This window comes from Schistocerca gregaria, chromosome 3 (genome assembly GCF_023897955.1).
Source record: "Schistocerca gregaria isolate iqSchGreg1 chromosome 3, iqSchGreg1.2, whole genome shotgun sequence".
Classification (NCBI taxonomy): domain Eukaryota; kingdom Metazoa; phylum Arthropoda; class Insecta; order Orthoptera; family Acrididae; genus Schistocerca; species Schistocerca gregaria.
The window spans coordinates 863,634,367-863,656,820 of record NC_064922.1 but is presented as its reverse complement, the minus strand read 5'-3'; the positions used below and the strand labels follow the sequence as shown (position 1 = coordinate 863,656,820).

The 22,454-nt window shown below is 36.9% G+C and overlaps 1 protein-coding gene across 25 annotated transcripts in view; it reads left to right on the top strand.

Moving 5' to 3' along the window:
- Nucleotides 1-22,454, top strand: part of LOC126354879 (broad-complex core protein) — a 436,861-nt gene that overhangs the window by 325,089 nt on the left and 89,318 nt on the right. For 4 of the 25 annotated variants that reach the window (XM_050004908.1, XM_050004906.1, XM_050004907.1 and 1 more), the window contains exon 6: nt 11,403-17,257. The exons of 14 other annotated variants lie outside the window; for them this stretch is intronic. In XM_050004908.1, the coding sequence (XP_049860865.1) occupies nt 11,403-11,698 (296 nt within the window). In that variant the 3' untranslated portion in view covers nt 11,699-17,257. Of the gene's footprint in view, nt 1-2,547; nt 7,263-8,731; nt 10,541-11,402; nt 17,258-22,454 lie in introns of those variants that run through there. 7 more of the 25 variants (XM_050004900.1, XM_050004899.1, XM_050004898.1 and 4 more) reach the window with 4 other exon arrangements.

Genomic DNA, 22,454 nt, shown 5'->3' with positions numbered 1-22,454 from the left:
AATGCACCTGCCCGTCTTTTCCCCCCTCCTCTCCTTTTAACCTCCATTTTCGCCACCTCCCTGCCCCACAACCTCCTAATGCTGCACTTGTTGACATTAAAGTCCCCGCATACTCCACCAGACATCGTTCCTCGTCCCTCTCCTGTACATTGCTGCCCCTTCCCCTTTCCTGCCCCCTCCAGATTGCTGCTACCATCCCACGTGATAGTTGCACTGTGGCACGAGCTGCCAGAGTTGACAGTTATGTACATGAGGTGTGCTTGCTTGTTTGAATGAATGGTGTGTATTTCTGTTTTTGCAATGCAGGATGTTGCCAAAGGGTTTTGTGTAGTTGTCTTTTAATTGTGCGTGTCTGCAACTTAGCATGTTATCTTTGGTAACTGTAAGCAATTTTGTTTGTTTTGATTTCATAATATGAAGTTTTCTAACATTAAGAATTAAGCTAGTGACCTACTTCTGGTCGACAGCAAAGGAGGCGGAACTGTGGAATTAAATGGCAAACACACACACACACACACACACACACACACACACACACACACACACACACACACACATAAAATTAATTCAACAGCATTGAGAAGAGGCAAGAATAGCTATCAAAATAATATAAAAATTGGTGAAAATGTGGATGGTTACAATGTTTAGGAAACAGAACTACATAGATTGGTAGAAATGAGAAAGATGTTTGGACTGTCATTAATGAAGAAAGTTTTCGTAAATAATAAAATCTTATACTTCAGACATCGACATGAGAGGTAAAGGGGTTTCTAAAATTGTACGTTTCTAGCGTTATATAGAAGTTACATGTGAAACACGAACAGAAGAAAAGAAATGGAGATATTCATTTCTTGTCACTGTTACAGTAGATTTGGACAGAAAAATGTGTAAAAATCAGCAAATTGAATTTGATGACAGAGTACTATGCTACTTATGTCTGACAACCTAAAGCAATTGACAGGTTGGAGTTCAGTTGTGGGATTCCTATTTTTATATGCCTCCACAACAGATTCGCCAGCTGGAAGATTCTCTGCAAGAGGAGAAATTCTTGCCATGTTACAAAATGAGTTTATCAGAATTTGGTTCCCACGTTATTACTGTAACCTTGTTCTTCTGCAAAATGCAGTGTTTGACTGAAAATTGGTTTCATTTATGCCAAAGGGAAGTTTACTTACATTGCTTGTTGGGTGTTTATTATCTTGGTTCATGAAGTTGTTGACAAGCAGATTACCACAGTGTGTAGCACGGTGAAGAGTTGTTTGAAAATGTCAGAGAATTTGAGACTCTACTTATCCTTAATCAAAATCAACAGAGGACACAGGAATTACTATAAAACATGTGTGAGATGTTACAGAGTCCATAAGAAAAAGGGCACCTTGAATTATGGGAGACATGCAATACCAATTTCCCTTCACCCACTATACTTCACTTATTTATGTATTTTGTTTTTAACCCCCCCCCCCCCCCCCCCCCCCTCCTCTCTCTCTCTCTCTCTCTCTCTCTCTCTCTCTCTCTCTCTCTCTCTCTCTCTAACTTTCAGTAGTCTTTAGTTTTTACAAATATTGCCTATATATCTCCATTTAAAAAGCTTTCATATTCTGAAATAAGACAAAAATGTTGTTTTCTGTTTAAGGCAAAAAACAAAGGTAATTTTATTGTGGAAGTTAATATTTACTTGGCAATGTGCCGAGTATACCAGAACCTATAACACACTATTTATTAGTGAATTTTGTTGAACAGGGCTTTAAAACTTAATGCATGTGGGTGAACTGAAAGTTCGTTTGATCTGAGTGGTATTCTTGAGTGCACTCCCTCCTAAGGAATAGAATGTCCCATTTGAATTCAGGAATCCTAGTAGTCAGGAACAAATTGCAGATTTGAGAGAGGTTCAAATGCCAGTTTACATTTCTTTTCAACATTTTATATATGATAGCGTGAGCCGATAGGATGCAGACAGCACACTTGTGGTTAATTCGATAAGAAATTAAAACCAATCAGAATAATTTATACCTGTGAGAAAATTGAATTTATAAGAATCATCGTTGGTATGATTGAACAGTTTTTATTTACTTAATTATAGTATGCCTGAATTTTTTCCGATGTTTTGTTGTTGGTAATTAAATGAAATTAGTTATACAGATGTACCTCTCTCTCTCTCTCTCTCTCTCTCTCTCTCTCTCTCTCTCTCTCTCTCTCTCTCTAACACACACACACACACACACACACACACACACCTTCTGTCAATAAATAAATCACCACTGTAACCGTTAATTCCATATTTGGTGAGAGTTATGGATTACATTATCTTTTGTGTTTTCTTTCCCCTGCTTGCTTTTGTTGGGGAAATTAGGTGCAAAGGGATGATTAGTTCTTTCTCCAGAAACATCAGATTTTTGTGAATGTGTGTGTGTGTGTGTGTGTGTGTGTGTGTGTGTGTGTGTGTGTGTGTGTGTGTGTGTGTGTGAATTGTTGGAAAAGGTACAGTAAATTGTTGTGTATTCTTCCAACTGGCTGTCAGCTCAGCAACTATTTTTCTGTTGGTTGCAGCTGTGCTGCCTGTTGGTTTCGAGGCACTTCAGGAAATGGATGGAGTGCTTTTACACGAATGCAATACTTCAAAGCTATCTTTAGAGGCAAGAAGTGCCCAGTCGAGCACCTCAGATTTTAGTCATTGTGGTGTTCGATATCACTGCAGCCAGTGTGAAAAATCATTTACTCGTAGTTGGTCCTTGCAGAGACACATTGATGATGTTCATAGTCAATGCCACACTAGAACATTTGTGTGTAATATTTGCAGTCGACAGTACAGCACTAGAAGTAGCCTAATATCTCACCGATCTCAAGCTCACAAGACAAGTGTGACTCAGAATAGTGTAAATATGACATCCATTCTAAGGACAGTTATGTAGATATTACTAACAGTGCAAAATTTCTCATAACAGTATAACTTTGTTGACATATTTTTATTTGTAGAATTAAATACAGTAGTTGGTAGTTATTATTTTTAACATAGAGATTTAGTAACTGCTCATATATCACCATGTTGAAGTGACATGGATCTGCTTGAGAAGTTGGCTTTAAAACTTAGTTTTGTTAATTTAGAAATTTATTTTAAAAATAAAGTTGATATTCATTTTCAGATGATGTACCTTAACTAGGCAATTTGCATTTAACTGTCTCTTAAACATCACTTTTTCCAAATCTTTGTTTCCTGCTCACTAGTCATTATTTTCCATTTTTTTCCAGGAAAGCAAAACAGTGGATATTTTAGTAACACATTTTAAATTCAGGGTTTTCTTGTATAGTTTTGCCAATGAACTGCAAGCGAAAGTTATAAATTATTGATTGTCACAGTTTTGTACGAGGTCTGTTCAGAAAATTCCAGAACTTCATCCACAAAGTTTTTCTGAGCTTGCTTTTTACTTATTTTGCCTGGTCTCCTTTGAAAAACTGTCATCTGCAATTGATACACCGTTTCCAATGCCATTTCCACTTCCGGAAGCAGTCTCGGTATGCCTCTTGTTGGATCACTCAAAGTGCTGTCTGCAAATTTACTTTTATCTTGTCCATCGATGCAAATCTTTTTCCTTTTATTGGGTTTTTCAACTTTCGAAATTATAAATAGTCCACAGGGGCCAGGTGTGGAGAATACATAGGACGAGACAGCACAGTAATTTCATTGTTTATGTAATAGTCACGCACAAACAGGAATAAATATGTGGGTGTGGGTGTGATGCAAGAGCCGTGAATTGTCTTGCCACATTTCAGGACATTTCCTTCTCGCAGCGTTTCATGAAATGACACAACTGAAATGCCACATTCTTCGGCACTCATAGACAGTGAGTCTTTGATTGGCACGCACAATTTCTTTGGCTTTCCTGACATGAGCATCAATGTTGAAGAACGTCCTGAACAAGGGTCATCTTAAACTTCTGTCAGGTCATTTTTAAACTGTGTGAACCATTCATAACACTGAGAACTCATCACCATGGGCTCCTTGCATCATTTAGTGTATCTGTGTAAAGGCTTTCTTGAGTTTCATACAAAATGTAATGGAGACACATACCTCCTCTAACTTTGCCATCTCAAAATTCAAAAACTGTGTGACACAATGTTCTACTGAACACAGCACTGATGAATAATTAACAGATGTACAACAATGAAACTTCTAGCAGTTATGCATCAAACACAGGCATGTGCAGGGCTGCCAATCGCATTTGACTCCAACACACCATGGGCGTGAAATCACTAATGTTCCCAATTTTTCTAACAGACCTCGTGTACTGCCTATTTTTCTCACCTTTGTAAGTTACATTACAGACTGTGAATGAGTAATAACTACATGGAAAACTCGAAGATATGATAGTAGAATAGTGATATAATGAGTTAAATTATTATTCTCTTAAAAGGCCACATGATAATGCTGTCAGTTGAAACTGTATTAACTGTTAAAAGGCGGCAATCTATTCATATGTCTGCTCCTGCTGCTCCTCTTCCTCTAGTTCATTCACAAAATAATGGCCACAAACCACTGGCAGCAAGCAAATGTTTACCAGTTGTACCACCGTCAGCTACTGTTGAAAACCTTTATTACTGCTACCAGTTTCAACTATCGTAAATCTTCACCAGGCACCTGGGATATATAAACTCTCATAACTTTTTAAAAATAGGACAGACAAAAGCTTTCCAATCTTATATAACATCACATAATTTAAAGTAAGTTTTTCTGTCATTGTTTGGACACATAACGTGATATTCAGCTACGTTGTATATAAAGTCAAATGCCACCAGATCATTAGATTCTGAGAAATAAAATCCAAACATTGTTCTGAACAACCAGTGCTGTCAATAATAAAACACTATGGTGCACCCAACTTCTGAATACATATAAAGTGTTAGAGCAAATCACTATTAAACAACTTAACTATCATTAACAGCACATGAACAGCTGTACTTGCTCATAACAAGAAGCCGAAGAACTTACCTGTTAGCTTTCCAAACAACATGTTACACTAGCATACTTTCTTGTGTCTTTAAGTTGCAAAATGTAACGTGCATGAATTATAAAGATCTTTATTTAAACTGCCATGAATGAAATGTAATACTTCACTTATATTTAATAGTTGAGTATGTTATTAATGACATTGGCTCTTTGGAGTAATATACAGATTTTATGTATCACATTCTTAATTTCTTAAATTTATCCATGTTATGTGGATGTTGTTAACAAGTGACTGTTGCAGTATATATTATTTCAGAAAAAATATTAAGTGAATGTTGTTGCATGTCATGATGTATGCACAAAAATATTGTTAAGTGGAAAACTACCTATAAGTACTTAACTTGACATTATAAGATTGTACAGCTTTTTCTCTTTCATGTTTGTAAGAAGTTCCATTTATTTTTGTATCCCAGATGTCTGATGATGATTTGGGGCAAAACTGGTAGAAATAAGAAAAAAAATTTCACAGCAGCCGGTGGTGGTATAATATGAGTTTTCATAAGTATTTACAATTACTGGGATACCACTTACTTCGAAAATATTTACTGATATATTGTAAAGAAGTTCCTTTGCAAGATACTGGTGAAGTGCCAAAATTTATGTTTTCTGTAGTTTTCACAAATAACTTTTGGTGAATGCTGAGATGGTTTCATTTGAAAGGCCATAGCTAGTTTCTTTTCTATCCATATCTGACTTGTGTTCGTGCATATGAAAGGCCACAGCCAATTTATTTTCTGTCCATATCTGACTTGTGTTCATGATTTACTTTCAATGGTGTCATTGTCAGCAGGATGCTAACACTAATCTTCCTTCTTTTTTTGCTAAAGCATTATTTTGTGCAAGTAGACAGTTATTTTTTGGCACTAGTTGATTACACAGATGATTGGAAAATGGTAGGAAACAAGTTGTTGGATTTTTTTATATACTGATCTCTGACACCAGTTAATCAGACACTCCAACTGAGCCTTCCTATGTGACTGTTCCTTCATTTTATTCCAGCCATCTACCTGTTTTTTGTGTAACCGAAAGACCCATTCATATCATCCCAATTTCAGTTGCATTGTCAGTCGTGACAGTACTAAAGGCACTCTTTTTTCCCCCCTACTGTTTCAAAAGATTGTGCCTACTTAAATTTATTTCTTCCCCTTCCACTGTTCCCAGGATACAGTAGTCTTACCTGTATCCAAAAATACCCTCTTTCACCTAAACCATCTCTGTTCTTTGTTTTATTTCTTCAATTTTCTATTTGTGCACTATTTCAGACTTATTTTATCATCTTTTCTTTGTTATCATTGTGACAAATTACCATTTACTGCTGTCCTGTTCTTTAAGCTGGCTTAAAACTTCTGGTTTTCCGTATATTCGCCAGTGGACTCGTTTCTCTTGTTTATTTTGACATGTTCCCCATCACAACATTTACTGTGAATATGAGATCTAGAGTGGATTACTAACTATATTGTGACATTGGCACAAGTTTTCCGCACCAGTGGAAGATAGGTCCTTTGTACGTGCAAAGTGCATGACATTGTGTTCAATTGAGTCCCTTATCTGGAGTCTCAAGTCACTCATCACAATCCTTTATTTTTTGTTTGATCTAAAACAATTTAATTCTGTTTCCTAGAATATTGCTAGCTGCTATTTTGAATTAGTATTTTTCTAGTTTTGCAGGTGGTAATTAAAGCTATTTGAAAAGATTTTTTAAAAGTTGTCATGTGGAAGGAACCTGATGTTTTGAAATGTAGTGTCCTATTACTGTTTTAAAACCCAGACACATAAATTTTAGGTTCTTACGTTGGAAAATAATGACATATACTATAGTTGCTTATGGTATGAAACCCTACTGTGGAATGAATGCTTAGTGAATAGTGTTGACGATAGTTGACATGGCATTGAACTTACAAGTTTGCCTGGTGGTTATCATTGAAATTTGAAATTCTAAGCTTAAACGTAATTGAGTGATTACTGTTCTCTGACTGAGATATTGAAATATTGCAGTCCATCGCTTATTGTAAAGATTTCTGTTTCTTTATATTGTCATCACTCAGTTATGTTTAAACTCCAGTATCTTGAACTGAACAAAATTAAAGGTGTACCACTATTGAAAAATAAAATAGCTTTGATACAATTTTATAATTGGTGCAACTGTGCACATTCTTCATTACTTTTACTGTGTTTTGGAAATGGTGTCATTTGCCAGTATAGTTTCATCATTCAAAGAGCTGTAGGCTCTCAGGATGGCAAAACCTACGTACAGGTTTGTCCATGTTGCTTTAGTTACACCTGGAAGATAAATTCAGATATAAAGATACAACCCCCCCCCCCCCCCCCCCCACACACACACACACATTATAGGTATATGCAGGTAGTTTCCCTCTGTTATTATTATTATTATTATTATTATTCCATGCCAGTGTTTCATTTATTGCTGAAATTTTAACCACATTTGACTGGTCTTCTCCCCCCCCCCCCCCCCCCCTGCCTAGGAATAATTTCACAGATCATCATTTGTGGAAATATATTTTCTAATTATCATATCAATACTTGCCAAGAATTCTACAGTCATTCACATTACTGTACATTTTGTCCTGTATTGAATTTTGAGACATATTTATGAATCTGTGATTTACTCATTGATTCGTTCAGGTAAATGGGAGTGTCTGCTAGTGTCAGGTTGCACACATGCAGAAGGTTTCACACATGCAGAAAATGAATCATTACCAAAATCACAGAAGCAGCTGCTTTTTTAAAATCATATCCACAAATAAATGTAAATTCTGAAAAAACTACAATTTCCATGTGGCACACTTATTAAACTGCATTCTCAATGTAATATTGGCAGGGTTAAGCACTATAACAAAAGTTTCATCTGTTGTTTTGTGTCTGTTTTTGCAGTCTTTCCTTATATCCTTTCCAAGAATTTAAAATATGATGATAAGGAAGGGTGTGAACATTTGAATTATAACTTCATTTTTAGTTATTATTTATTAATGTAAAAGACAACAGTAATCACAGCAGATGAGATCATTATGCTGGATTTCGCATTCTGTCATCTGTTGGACACTTGTCAAGGGACTGGAATTTATGATATATCAACAAAAAATGTCTGCAGATCCAAGCAAAATTATTTTTTGTAGTTGGCAGGTGGAGTTTTCATTGATGCCAGTTGTTTTAAGCGTCTTTTCTATATATTCCAGCACTGCACCTAATGTGGTTAGAATTGTTTTATGCCAGACCTGCTGAAACTTGATTTTTCAGGTCTTCATATCTTTCTTGTAAGCTTCATTTTTTCTTCTTAATGTTACTGTAGTATTGACACCCTTTCAACCACCAACCCATATGAATGTTATATTTTGACTTTAACAAGATTTTCTTCACTTCCATTACCTACTCCCCCCCCCCCCTCCTCTCTCTCTCTCTCTCTCTCTCTCTCTCTCTCTCTCTCTCTCTCTCTCTCTCTCAAACACACACACACACACAAAACCATCTGTGCACCTGGGTAATCGTTAAAGTTGGTGATCATGCATTATTTCAAAGTCAGGATTGTTTATGAGCATAAATGACAGTGACCCACAATGTGATTTCCTCACAAGTTTTTAATATTGTCTTCACCTTCATGATGTGTCATTTTTTTTCCTGTGTGGGCCGTTGTGCATTGTGACATGTTGGTTTATATGGGAGTGGGGGAGTCGTCAGTGCCTAACTAGTGTTCTGTTTTGGTGCGTTGTGTAGGTTGCAGCATGCCAAATGAATCTTCTCTGCCAGTGTGGCTGCCAAACCAAGAGATAATTGCAAGGGAAGTCCTGTTAGAAGCTGAACGTGGTTTTGTTTGCCCTGAATGTGGCAAAAAGCTGCGCAGCTCTGTTACACTCAAGAGGCACATCCTCGATCTCCACCGGGTGCAGACTGAACAGTTTTGGTGCAAGATATGTAGAAAACATTATCGGACAAAAAATAGCCTTGTTGTGCATTTGTGCAAATATCATCCGAATGATAAGGGGTTGTAGTCCAAAGACATGTTTTCTTCTACACTTCTAAACTTATGTAATAGCAACATTTCATGTACTGGCATCTTAACATTTGGTGTCGGATGACTGAATATGACAGGTGTTAACTGATAGCTGGCTAATTGATAACAAATTAGAGGATCTTTTAACTCAACTATTTCAGTTAACAGGATCATTATTTTCTATTGCTACGGCTTATTGAGACTGCTTGCAATAAGGAAGAGGTCCCACTATGGCACCAATTTTCAATTCCCACATCTCCATTCCATTACAGGGTCACTATATCAGAAAAGTATACTCTGATGCCATTTCTTCGATTTTATCATCAATAATCCACTCATTCCATATCAGTGCATTTGATTCATATTACTAATTGAGATGGTTGACAGGCTTATTACACGCTAAATAGAAACCTTAGTATGAAAAGTATGATGGTAATTTATGGGTGCCCTGTAGAAAAAGGCATAGATGTCTACTTACCAATGGCAATGGACATACTTCATGAAAATTCTTCTTGAGAAAGACATAAATCCTAATGTGTAAACTTTACTGTAAAGGATAATTGCATAAAAAAGAATTGAATTGTGTTTCTGGTTTATCTCTTCTTTGATCCATAAAATATGTGTAGGTAATGACATGACTTTTTTGTTTCAAGACTTAAATGTATATTAATGTTACCTAGTAATTATTGGATTTTCCATTGACTATGAGAATTCTGCAGTTACAGCCATTGGACAAATAATTTCTTAGAAGCACTGTTGTACAGAAATCAGCCTCTGCAGCAACTGGTAAAATTTGTACACAATAATACGTAATATGCTTTACTAGATGCTATAATATCTAGCAAATGATAACAGTAATGTAAATTTCTGAATGAAGCAATATATAAAATAAGGGAAGGGCAATTACTCAGCTATAGCATATCAATGCTTGAAAATTAACTAAGAAAATCATGTAGATGAAAGCAGATGAGTTGCCATTATATCATGAAAACATTTTGGGAATGCTAATTACACAAGAACCATTCTTGAGAGCTAAGTGTGGCTGAATGAGGAACTTCTGTTGGAAGGATGTTGTACTTGAATTCAAGTGAAATGGAATTAACACACACCATCTGAACAGACCTTGAAGGCCCAACGGTACCAACCGGCCACTATGTCATCCTCAGCCCGTAGGCATTACTGGATGCAGATACAGAGGGGCATGTAGTCAGCACACCGCTCTCCTGGCCATTGGCAGTTTTTGTGACCAGTCAATAACCACACAACTTTGAGAATATGATTTTCCTACACAACTTCAGAAATTGTGGGTATCTGCTTTAACAAGATTCTGGATGACTGAAAGTCATAGTAGAGGTCTACAATAATGGTGCACTTATCCAGCAAAAGAACTGGTTATATCACAATTTATATATATCCACATCAATTCGAAATTCATGTTTCACCAGACTGTCATCTCTGGTGACGACAGTCTGGTGAAACTATAAAATTTATACCAAAAGCAATCAATACACAATTTTAAAGAGTTCTCGAACAGCAAAGTCATACTTTTGTGTGTGTGTGTGTGTGTGTGTGTGTGTGTGTGTGTGTGTGTGTGTGAGAGAGAGAGAGAGTGAGAGAGAGAGAGAGAGAGAGAGAGAGAGAGGGGGGGGGGAGGGAGGGGGGAGGGGGGGGCACATGCGTGTATTTTGTACTAGTTAGCTGTTTTTATGTGTTCAGCTTACGGTTCTAAAACCTACTATAAGTAGTTAGTTTCCTAAATATACTGGTGGTAATTTCATTGGGTTTAATGTAGTTTCAGTTTTGTATTTATTATGCACTTAATTTCATTCAGAGACAGAGAAATGAGCAAATACTTTTGTGTAAACCATATACACCACTAGTTTGTAGAAAGTCAAATTTTTCTGATTTACGCGCTTGTCTAGTGTAACAAGTCTGACGTCAAACAGCTCCTCATGTTACATCGAACACACTGACTCTCTTGAAGTCTGGAACACAATTGTGGCTTTCTTCACCTGTCCTTCACTCTTACTGTCAGTCAGTTTCTAATAAGATTTTTAAAAAATTATTGTGAAAGGTGATATTCCACATACAAGCACGAGTAACCTATTAATTCGTGTAACTAATTCAGTTTATGTACTCAGTACCTGAGTTAGTTACTGCTTGTGGTGTTTGTCCCAAATTTTCCCACAGGACTGCAGCTATTTTTTCTTATTTGTTCTTTTGGCGTATGGTGGGTCAAAATACCCTTTGTCAGAGATGTGAATTTATCCTGTCCTGTATCTTAAACTTTATTCAAAGATAATCCCATTTATTTTTGTGTTGTATGTTTACCATAAGTTAATTTGCTTAAACTGGTGAGCCCAGGTCCCTAATTGGAGGTCTCTGTCTTGTCAGGTGTTGTGGCTGGGGAGGAGTATCGTTGCGAGCCATGTGGAAAAACTCTGACCTCTCTTCAGAGGCTGCGGCGGCACGTTCAGAATGTTCATACTCACCCAACTAAGGTCCCCGTGTGCAACATTTGCAATAAAGTGTACAGTACTCTAAACAGTCTGCGCAACCACAAGAGCATCTACCACAGGGTACGCAAACCACCAGATTCACAAGAGAAAACTTACTCGTCTTCAGCATCTAGAAGTGATGATGTTAAAGAGTCTGACAATGAAGCTCTGCAGGAGAAATTTGACTTCTAAAAACTATGGACTGTTACTTTTCATTTGAATTCTCATACACCCAACTGAAGTGGTGTTGATTTACATGCAGACTGGCTATTGTTCGTTTAATGAGTGTTGTTCACTTCATGATTTTCCAAACTCTTTTAGGTTGTTGATATAATGTAGAATAGGGACGGAACTATTTCATTAGTCTGAAATCTTCCAATTAATAAAAGGTGCATTTTCAGAGGATACTATCGCTACCAATACACGTTGTTCTCTCTGTTGTTCGTGTTTCATTTTTCTTCCATGTTTGTATACTAGTTTCGGTTCATTTTGTCCATACCACTCAACTGTAGTTCTGAAGTTCAGTGTTTGCCTTTTTCTTCTCCAGAATAACACATGGAAAAGTTTGTACCTTTTTGAATAATTGTAATAGTGACATATTATTCCATTCATTTGCTAAACATTGCTCTGGTATTGTTTATATAATTTCATGCAATGTGCTACCAATGTTATTTGTATTTCTTTCTCAGCTTTGTGGGTTAATTGAAGTGTTACACTGGCACAATATTGTTGTATTGTACTAACTAAAAGGTACATCTTGCATTTTATTTTATTTGACTTAGTCATCCAGAGAACGTCTCACATTGATATAGGGTTTGTCATCATAATACGATGAAAATAAATAGTTAAAAAAAATACATACACACAAAATAAGTATGCTTTTATGGGGATAGGACAGCTGGTCTGCTGAGGCCTTGTTGTCAGTTTCCAGTTATGACTATCAACAAAAAATGATTAAACTAGAGTAGGATTAGTGAAGATCTAGAATGAAATGCTGTGGAGAAAAAAGTTGCTAGAAACTCTTCTGATACCCATTTCAGAGTAATAATTATTTCAGTTCTCTCTTTTGTAACAGCGAAACACAGTCCTGTATGTGTACTACAAAGCAGTAACTCTACAGAGAAGACTGTATCTGTGGCTTAACTCCAATAAACAGTGTATTTAATTTGTAAATCTTGTTGAAGAACTGTATTGGGTTGTCAGCTGAAGTAGTTCTGTCCAGCACAGTGATCTATTTTCACATTAAATTCTGGTTTTTCTTCTGTCAGAGAAAGAGAAAAAATGCATAATATATAGGCAGCATGAAATGAAATGTCTGATAACACCAGTCAATGCAAATACTTACCACTATTCTATTTTCTTTCACTTTGTTACTCTGTTTCCAAAATACAGACTTGATCGCTGGCTGCTAGGCAGAATAAAAATCAATTTGCAGCTGCTAGAATTAAAAATTCCTGTTTATCCTTCTAAATCAGAAGAAAATAGCAACAGGTAGGGAAAAGAGTGAAGTTGAACAACAGCTTACTCAAACCATGTAAAGTTAAATCTGGCATTTAATAGAACAAAGGAAATTTGCAGCAGTCGCTCCCTGCTCACCAGCCGTGTCACATTGACAACTCATTCTGGTGTGTTACTGTATTTTGTTACATGGGAGAAAATGGGTGATCACATTAGTCTACAATTGTCTTTTTCATTATTGAAGACTGACATTTTTCTTCTTACACACATATTACCTTTGAGATACCGAGTACCTCAAGCCCGCACATTGTTTTAATTCTGGTTAAACAAACAATGAAAATTTTATTCCTGTTTTAAATGTCACAAAATGATAGAATGCAAGGATTTATAGTCTTAATCTTCGTGTGTCTCTCATAGTTTGATTATTTTTCTCTGGGAAGTAATGTCTTACAGAGAAATTCTACAGATTTTGTTTTAGTACTTCCTTGTGTGTGTGTGTGTGTGTGTGTGTGTGTGTGTGTGTGTGAGAGAGAGAGAGAGAGAGAGAGAGAGAGAGAGAGAGAGAGAGAGAGAGAGAATTGTAACATAACATCCATGAATGGAATCCCAACACAACTCATGACACTTATCCTAATACTCTTCCATTGTCTCATAACTGCACCCATATACTAGTTTATTGCGGAACTCTAGTGTTTGATTGTTTTTTGGGAAAAGGGGAGGGGGAGACAATTTAGGAAGCAGTAGCCAAGAAACCAGTTGCAGAATAAATAATGCAAACTTCTGTTGCTTTACAGTAAATGATCTTACCTTTATACCTGTATATACATTAGCATTGTTTTTAAGTTTTTCTCCTCAGTGTAGTCGGATCCATGGTATTATTCTGACCTTGAGTTGTTAAGTCATGGGCATAGGTAGGAAATAGCTGGAGCTGGCAAGTAATGCAGTCTGAAAGACAAGAGTATCTACTACCTGTTGCGTACAGACAGGGGTACAGGAAGTCCCGGAATCAGGCTTCACCCAGCATACAGATTTCTGCAGAGGGAACATCTTCTGCCTTCTTTGTACAATGTTGGATTGCACATGTGTATTGTGTTTTGTACCAAGCAGTACAAATGCTTCAGTGAAATTTAGAAGTTAAAAATCCTCAGATACCTCATGAAAGTGTCTTATTGACATGTTCATTTTCAAAACTTAAACTTCAGTGTTATAAATTTTATATTGTTTTTCAGAAAAAGCATTCAGCAGCACCTTCAATTTATTTTCCTCACTTAACTCCATATTATAACAATTCTCAGAGGAGTTGTGGGTAACTCTTGTGATGAAGCCAGAAGGCTTCGTTAACCCTTTAACTGTTCTGGACGTGTTAACGTGCGTACCTTTGTACCGGTCCCTGTGTGCATAGACATGTTCAGAGTACCAGGTAGAAGGACTGGTGGTGCGCGTAAACACGTTCGGAGCACACAGGGACATGTCCAGAGTAGTTGAAGGGTTAAGCATTTTGAAACAAACAGGTACAACATGGCATTCACTGCAAAGGCTTCTACAGTGCTACACAGTGTGCTGCTGTTATTTGATCTGTAAGTTTGCCTGTGGTTGGACACAAAACACTAAGAGTTCAAAGCCTCCAGACTTTTACCGATTTAGAATAAGGAGCCGAACAATAGAGATAAGTTTGACAATTAGTATAAAAATATTTTGGGCGTGAAATAATCACTGAAAGAAGAATAGTAAAACATTTATCTGTATGGTAGTAGCAGAATGATGTACATGAACAAAAGGTGACTGCACCACTTGCTCTGAAACTAGGGATTCTTTCATCCAGAAAGAAAAGAAATCTTTGCAGGAACTGGACAGACTGAAGTAAAGTCAATGCGGAACTCAAATTTGAGTGAACATTACAGAAAAGAATGAGATGGAAATCGGTGACATGCCAGTAGAAAGCTTAAGACAGAGAAGGCTGTCAAGAAGACAGGGATATGGAAGTGTGTTGGTGGATGAATGGGTTAGTGGGTGTAGAAGCATAAATGACCCAGATGTACAATAACAGTGTTGTATAGAGAGGAGATAAAGCAAGTGCTGGACGAGAAGTGGGAAAGAAAACATAAGAACAGAAACCGCAAAATGTCAAAGATAAATCAAAATGTAAATCATAAACATAACAGGGTAAGATACATCAGTGGCAAGACTAGAAATAGAAACCTGAGTTTAGTGTATATTGATGTCAAGTGAGCACTGTGTGATGTAATTACAGCATATTTGCTATCACATAACACAGGAAAGTAAAGTTATTAGTGTCTTCTCAAAAGAGGCAAGTCTTCCCTTTGATGACAAGGCTGGTTGAATAGTTAGTTGTTGAACAATACATAGGCAAGTTTTACATTAACAGCAGCTGCAGGGATATGGGCTATAAAGCTAACAAAGAGGTTAAGGGGAGAGTTTGTCATTGTGGTGACGACAAGTTCATTAGAGGTTGAGTGCCCACAAAGGGTCTGACCAGTTGTAGAGGTAACTGACAAGTAAAGTAAGTAGGATGATAACGCAATTTAGATAAATATTCAGAAATGGTAGTCCTGTCAGAAAGTTCTTTGGTGTGTTACTGACACGGATAATATCAAAGGATGAGATATGACCTGTGTACCGTATTCCAAATGATTTTTAGCTCTGGGAGCTCCTGAGACTGCATGGAAATCAACTTTTGAACCTACTGCTTCAGTAATGGTGAGAAGTGAAAACAGTCCTTAGTTTTGCACACATAGAAAATCAGCATCTAAACATACAAGTTTATTATGAATTCAGAGTCCCTAGCTGAGTGATTGTTTTACACAGAAAAGGACAGAACCATCCCTGTGGCTTCTTCTCATGCCATACTTTCCAAGTATCAGTCAGAGGGATGTCATGAAGTTCAGAGACGTGAGCATAAACTTCATTTCTTTTTCTGAATCTCATCCTGCTTTCCTCAGTGTTGCTACTCCCTCTCCCCTCAATCTCCAGGATGGAATAATAATAATAATAATAATAATAATAATAATAATAATATAATAAAAAGGCTGGGTTGCTAGTGACTTTATAGAAGAGATGTTAAGATGCAGAGAAGCACAACAAAGAAGAATCCTCCAAATGATTTGCCATCCTCTGTCAAGTAACCAAAGAAGCCTTTTAGGAAGTATTATCTGTTGTAGTTTAATTTTCACTCCTACGTGCTCCCAGTATGCCTGCCTTCATTTTGAGCTCTGAGTGACCAGTTTCCCAGCAATATCTTACCGTTCCCATAACACCCTCCGCCCGCACCCCACCCCTGGCCTCAGCTCTCACTAGCCCCTGACCTTCACTTACCTATCCCCTTACCTCCTCTCACTCCAGGATTACACAGCCTTCTATTTCACCACCATATCTACTAGTCTTTTTTCCCTTTCCTCTGCCCCCCTCCCCCCTCCTCTCCCACCCCAGACTCCCTACATCAGAAGTCAGTCTGCACCCAGCAGGCATACCCAGTCATCACCATTTCCCTGCATGCTCCCACAAGTAGTACTATACCTTTGCCCACCCCTACTTTGCTATCCATCTCCCTCCCCTCTGCAGATTCCTCCTTACTCCCACCACCCACAGATAGCTTCTCCTGTCAGGCGCTGTTGCTGTATGCAGTGGCCAGAGACAGTGGTCATTTATTTGTGAGTTATGCTTGTGTAAATGTGTGTGTTTTTCTGCTTTTGAAGAAGACCTTTTGCTCAAAAGCTCAAATGCACAGTTGTACCTTTTGTTGTGCCCGTCTGCAACTCGTATATAAATCATTGTTCTGTATTCAATGTGCCATTTTGCGCATAGATCTGCATATGGTTTCCGTTGTGTATTTGATGTTTAAAATGATGAATTTTTGGTAATTATTTTGTCAGCAGGTCAGCTCTAAAACTTGAATTCGGTAAAGAAATATAAAGCAATTTTCTAATGGACTTGCGTATTGAACATCTACAAAAACATTGTTATGTGCTAAAAACTGTCACCTCTTAATCCTTCTCAACATTGTACCTATGGGCTGCACATGAAATCAGTCTCTGTAGAGGAATTATGAATGGCAGAATGCAATGCTGCCACATGTGTTTAGTAGGTCCTAAATGAATTACCTATGAGGGAGTCAGCTTTGACTGCTACAAACTGGTGTTATTTCTGCCACGTCCACCAACATTGACGGAAGAGAATAGGAGAATATAACATTTCAAGAATTATGATAACGTTACACAAACCAAACAGCCACTTCAAGCTCAAAATTGGTTATTCTGAGCTCAAAATTATGGCAGGTATACTGGAAGTTAGTAAGAAAGGAAATCTGACTACAGCAGATAACACTTCGTAAAAAAGCTTCTTTAATTACTTAAGAGTACATGGTAAATAATTTGGAGGGTTTCTGAAAGACACAAAAATATAAAATTAAAAAATAAAGAAGTATGCTGCAGAAAGAGAAGCACATTGCACTGGGTTACATGACAAAAAGCACAATTTCAGTCTCCATACAAGTGTTGATGGCAATTGGTAACAAGATACTTGGGTGTTACAAAGACATTCTCTTTGTGTTCACTGAATCATTTCTGTTGAACGTTTCATGGGAAGCATGCTAGTCTAAAATGTAGACAAATGATAGTGTGCAAAGATCTCCTGTAGTTGACAATAGTCTTCCAGTGAACAGTCTACAGCATGTAGCAGAAACTGCAAATTGAAGAGGTGTGTGTGTGTGTGTGTGTGTGTGTGTGTGTGTGTGTGTGTGTCAGCAGGTTTAGATTGTTTGGCAAGGAGGTTACTGTAAAAGTGTTGGAACTAGAGATTCATTTCAAATGTGACATTTATGAAGATTATGTCCATGATGCAGATTCACGTTTAAATAGACTGGTATGACTATTATTGTGTGACAAGAGGAATAACTTAATTTGCCAGTGATGTTTGTGACATATAGTCCAATCAGGTAACATGCATTCATGGCAGCGAGACAGTATTGTGCCTTATTTCGAAATGGAGAATGGTACAAAACTGTATAGTTTAAAAGGAAAATTCATTTGATGCATAAATAATAAAGTTATAAGGAGGCCTTTAGGAGCCAAAAGATCATGTACTGCTGAAAGATGCATTTAAAAGTAGAGAAATAACTACATCTAACTTTACTCTCAGAAGAAGGATCAAATGGATTCCTAAAGCTAAGTGTGGTATTTTTAACTTTCAAATGTGTCAATGGCAGTACTTGTCGCCGCGTGAAGGTAAGTGCTTGTGAGCCTGTTGTTTTCACACAAGGAATACATATGAAACAAAACTTTCCTGTACATGTCAAATCTCAGACCAAAATGCATTGATCTTGAAATACGATATGTATGTATGAATTAATTGCAGAGATAGTGATATATCTGCTAAAAGACTCTGTTGAAGCACATGATAGTTTCCTAGGTGGTAATTTCAGCATTAAACTTTTTGCCAACTCCCAACTTCAAGATTTCAGAATTCAAGTGGAATTTCGACTTTTACAGTATGATTTCTTTCAGACACTCTTGGACACGAGTTTTCGTTAGTCTGTTCCATTTCCATCAATTATATAATCACCCACACTCTTTCTTGAGTGTATTTTTTCCTCCCATCTTTTTCTCTCTCCTCTCTTCCTTTCTCTGCCTGGTGGAACTTCAGAGTTTTAGCTTTTTTTGAGCAAAATACTGATGTTGTCACAAATTTGTATCTCTGCATTGCACTGCATTATTCATTCCTGATTATTTCTTAAATTTTCCCCCATTTTTCCCCATGCAGAACATAACTCTTGAAAATCTTAACATTGAGTTACTGTCGCAGCTAGCACAGTACTCTCTCTCTCTCTCTCTCTCTCTCTCTCTCTCTCTCTCTCTCTCTCTCTCTCTCTCTCTCTCTCTCTCTCCCCTTTACACTAGAACATATGAGGTAGCTGTGTTAAATAGCTTGCACTTAACAGCAGCAGAGTAATATATTGGATGCAACATAACACAGAATTGTAGCAGTACCAGTACCACATGAGGATTGCTGTGAACTTCAAAGATTTCTCCAATTTGTATAGTGTCAGTTATACCACCAAGCACTGATGATAAGGAAACCCTTCCTGATCTTTGAAAATATATATTCAGCTGCTTACTGTTGTTACACTGCCCACATTTTTCTGTACTCTCTAGTTCTGTAATAGAGATGAAAAAAATTGATTAAAAGGTGGAAAAGAAACCAATTATTGTTCCAATTATGTGTAATAGATATTGCGTATAGAGATTATATCAAACATCGACAATTTCACTTTCGAAATTCGATTAACAGAAAGATTCTGCAGTGCCTTATTTATAGTGAAAAATTCAGGACTGTCAGTTGAGGCATGAAATAGTATTTAAGTTGGGATGTTCAAACTATTCAGAAAAATAATTTTAAGAGGTCTGCTTTAAGGCTACCATGAACAAAAACAAGGAGTAACATGAGATGTTTGTTGTTGCTTCATTGTCTCTTTACTTGAGGAATATAAAAGGCTGTTAGCTAATTCAGAGCAGCTCCTTGTACACAAATTTGCACTTAAAGAAAGTACAAGACAATATGCATGTTTCAGAAGAAATTAAGTTTGCACCATAGACTTTACGACTTACGCAACATAAGTGTTTCATATGCCAGACCCAAGTCCATAGTCTTCACATTGCATTTTAGTGTATCCATGTTCAGTTTATATATACAATTTTCATATACCTTCAAATGCTAGTATCTATACATTTGACAATATTATGAAAAGAATACTTGCTACTCATCATATAGCGGAGATGCTGAGTCACAAATCAGTAATAGGCACAACAAAAAGACTCTTGGAAAGTAATAGTCTTTTTGTTGTACCTATTTGTGACTCAGCATCTCCGCTATATGATGACTAGCAACTACCCTTTTCCTAATACTGTTACATTCCATCCTGGATTTTCCATTTATTGTAGCTATGTTCCATTATTTTATTGTCAACTTCCCATTATCTATACATTTAGGTGTGTTCTTTCATTATCTATACATTTACACATGCACATGTGTGTGTGTGTGTGTGTGTGTGTGTGTGTGTGTGTGTGTGTGTGTGTGAGAGAGAGAGAGAGAGAGAGGGGATAAATTGTTGATATAGGAAGTACACTTCAGTCCTATACAAACTAATTCTCATATATAAAATGGGTTCATACCGTACACTTGGTCTCATAAATATTAAATCATTTAGTCTGACTATAAAACACTTGCAAATATGAAATTGTTCCACCAAGAAGCAACAGAAAAAGCCACTAACATAAAAGAGAAACTGTTAATGCACACTGTATGATTGCTAACATCAACATGTATGTAATGTTCATACAGACAATGAAGGCATTGGAAAGAAAGTACATACATTGACAGGGCTTCGTGTTCTTGGCTCCAATTTGTATCTGCAGAACAAAGATTTTCCCAGTTGAAATACAGTTTCAGGAGATTCTCACTGGGCTACATAATCTGCACCAAGCACTTACTACTGGTAACAGTAACTAAAATTAAACTGTAATCAGAATAGTAAAATTAAACTGTACTCAGAATAGAACCACTTCTCTAGTAAAACTCAGAATTTCTGGAAACATTTGCCGATATTTCAGTTGCTAATTTATATTTCAACCAGAACTTTAACACAGTTGCCTAGGAAGATGACATGTAATGTGTGCTGTAGAATTAACAAGCCAAAGTTACGAAAGCGAAGTGCTCACTTTACAGATGAGTGACAAGTGGCACGTACAGACATTCTGTCTCTTTTTATAGTAATGTGAATTCATTTACTTTCTACATCCCAGTAAAGTACCATTTGGTGTCTTGTCCAGAAATCAGTATTTACATACACCATTGATTAAGTTACAGGAATACCTCGAAATAAAATACAATGTGATCTTCAAAAAGAAAATCATATTAATTTTAAACTTGCCACACAGTTGCAGCACCATTTGTAGAGTCTTTGAAACGCCGCGGCAAAATCTTTGACTGGAATGCTGTTCAGAATTGTCATGACATTCAATTGATTGATTCCACACTCTTGATATGCATGCTCTTAAAAGTATTTTGTGTTAATGGATGAAGTGTAGTCTGGTAGGACCAAAGCAGGCAAATATGGAGGCTGTGTTCCTCTTGGGGACCAAAAACAATGCAAGCATATGCTGCTGTGAGCTGAAATAAACATAGATTTATATTAGATAGATACTGCTAGTTGTGTGTGCAGATAAGTGTCCGTATCCAGGTGAAAGAAGAGTTTGTTGTGCCCCATCCCATGGCTGATTCAACCTGTGTTAAATGGACATGTGCCCTTTTAACATTGCCTAAATTAGCCCTCCACTGGACCACAACTTCTACACTTCTTTCACAAATGAATCAGTGACAAGGAACAACACATGTGGATATAAGATGAAGTTGTGGAAATTGGACTAGATGTCCTTTACCTCACAGTAATTGTCTAGAATTGTAGCAGTTAGTGCTGATTTTAAGTTCATTCTCAGAAGAAAAGGAAAGTAGTTTTCCAAATATGTCATTAAATTTTTTTTAATTTTTTTTTTTTTTTAAAGAATGAGTTAATATGTATAGGCTGCAATCATTTTGTGTGGCCCAGAGAAAGTTAGTCTTCTGTATGTCAAAGATAGCTTTGGTCTTGTACCAGAGAATGAGAACTGTCAGGTGTATTGCCAGATGTTACTCCTCTGCTTTCTCATCATGCTAATGACAAGGCTTCAACACTTCTTTTGGAAGTAAAGTACCTATAGTTAACACTGTTTTATTGAGGTGTAGAGCACAGCTGGTATCTCACACACAAATATCAAAATAATCATGTCAGAATTCCTTTTTGGCAATATTATGTAAGTTTTACGATTCTTACCTATATTTTTTATAGGTGTTGGGTGCAGTACTGAGTTTGTTGTAATGACCTCCTGTTGATTCGTAGTTTGTTTATCTAGAATAACGCCTTTTCCTTTATGTTCTAGATATGATACGCATTTATCCCACGTATGTGGAAGGGTAATGCTGATGATCATTGCCTTGGTTTTACTCCCATTGCTGCTTCAAATATGTGTTCTCTCTACCTTTCTTTTCATGTTCTTTCCCAGAAATGTAGCAATGTGGCTTTTTGCGGCCTCTGTCATGGTTTTAAATCGTGCAGTAGTTTCCTATACTGGGCTTGGCTTTCCAGATTAATTCCAGAGGGCCTCTCATTGGCCATTATGGAATCCTTTTCACTTCATATACCTAATTTGATTTGAAGAAATAATCAGTTCCTTTCTTTGTTGTACTCTACAAACTATAGATTATTTCACATCAAGCTGTAATTGCCCTATATATTAGGCTATTATGATACATTCTCTTGTGTTCATATTAGAACTGGCTCAAATTTCAGAGTGTAACTGTAGTGAACTTAGAGGCAAGTATCTTGTGTAGCAATAACTGTAGGCAGTTGTGGGCGCAGGTATGGCGGAGGTGTAATGGATGC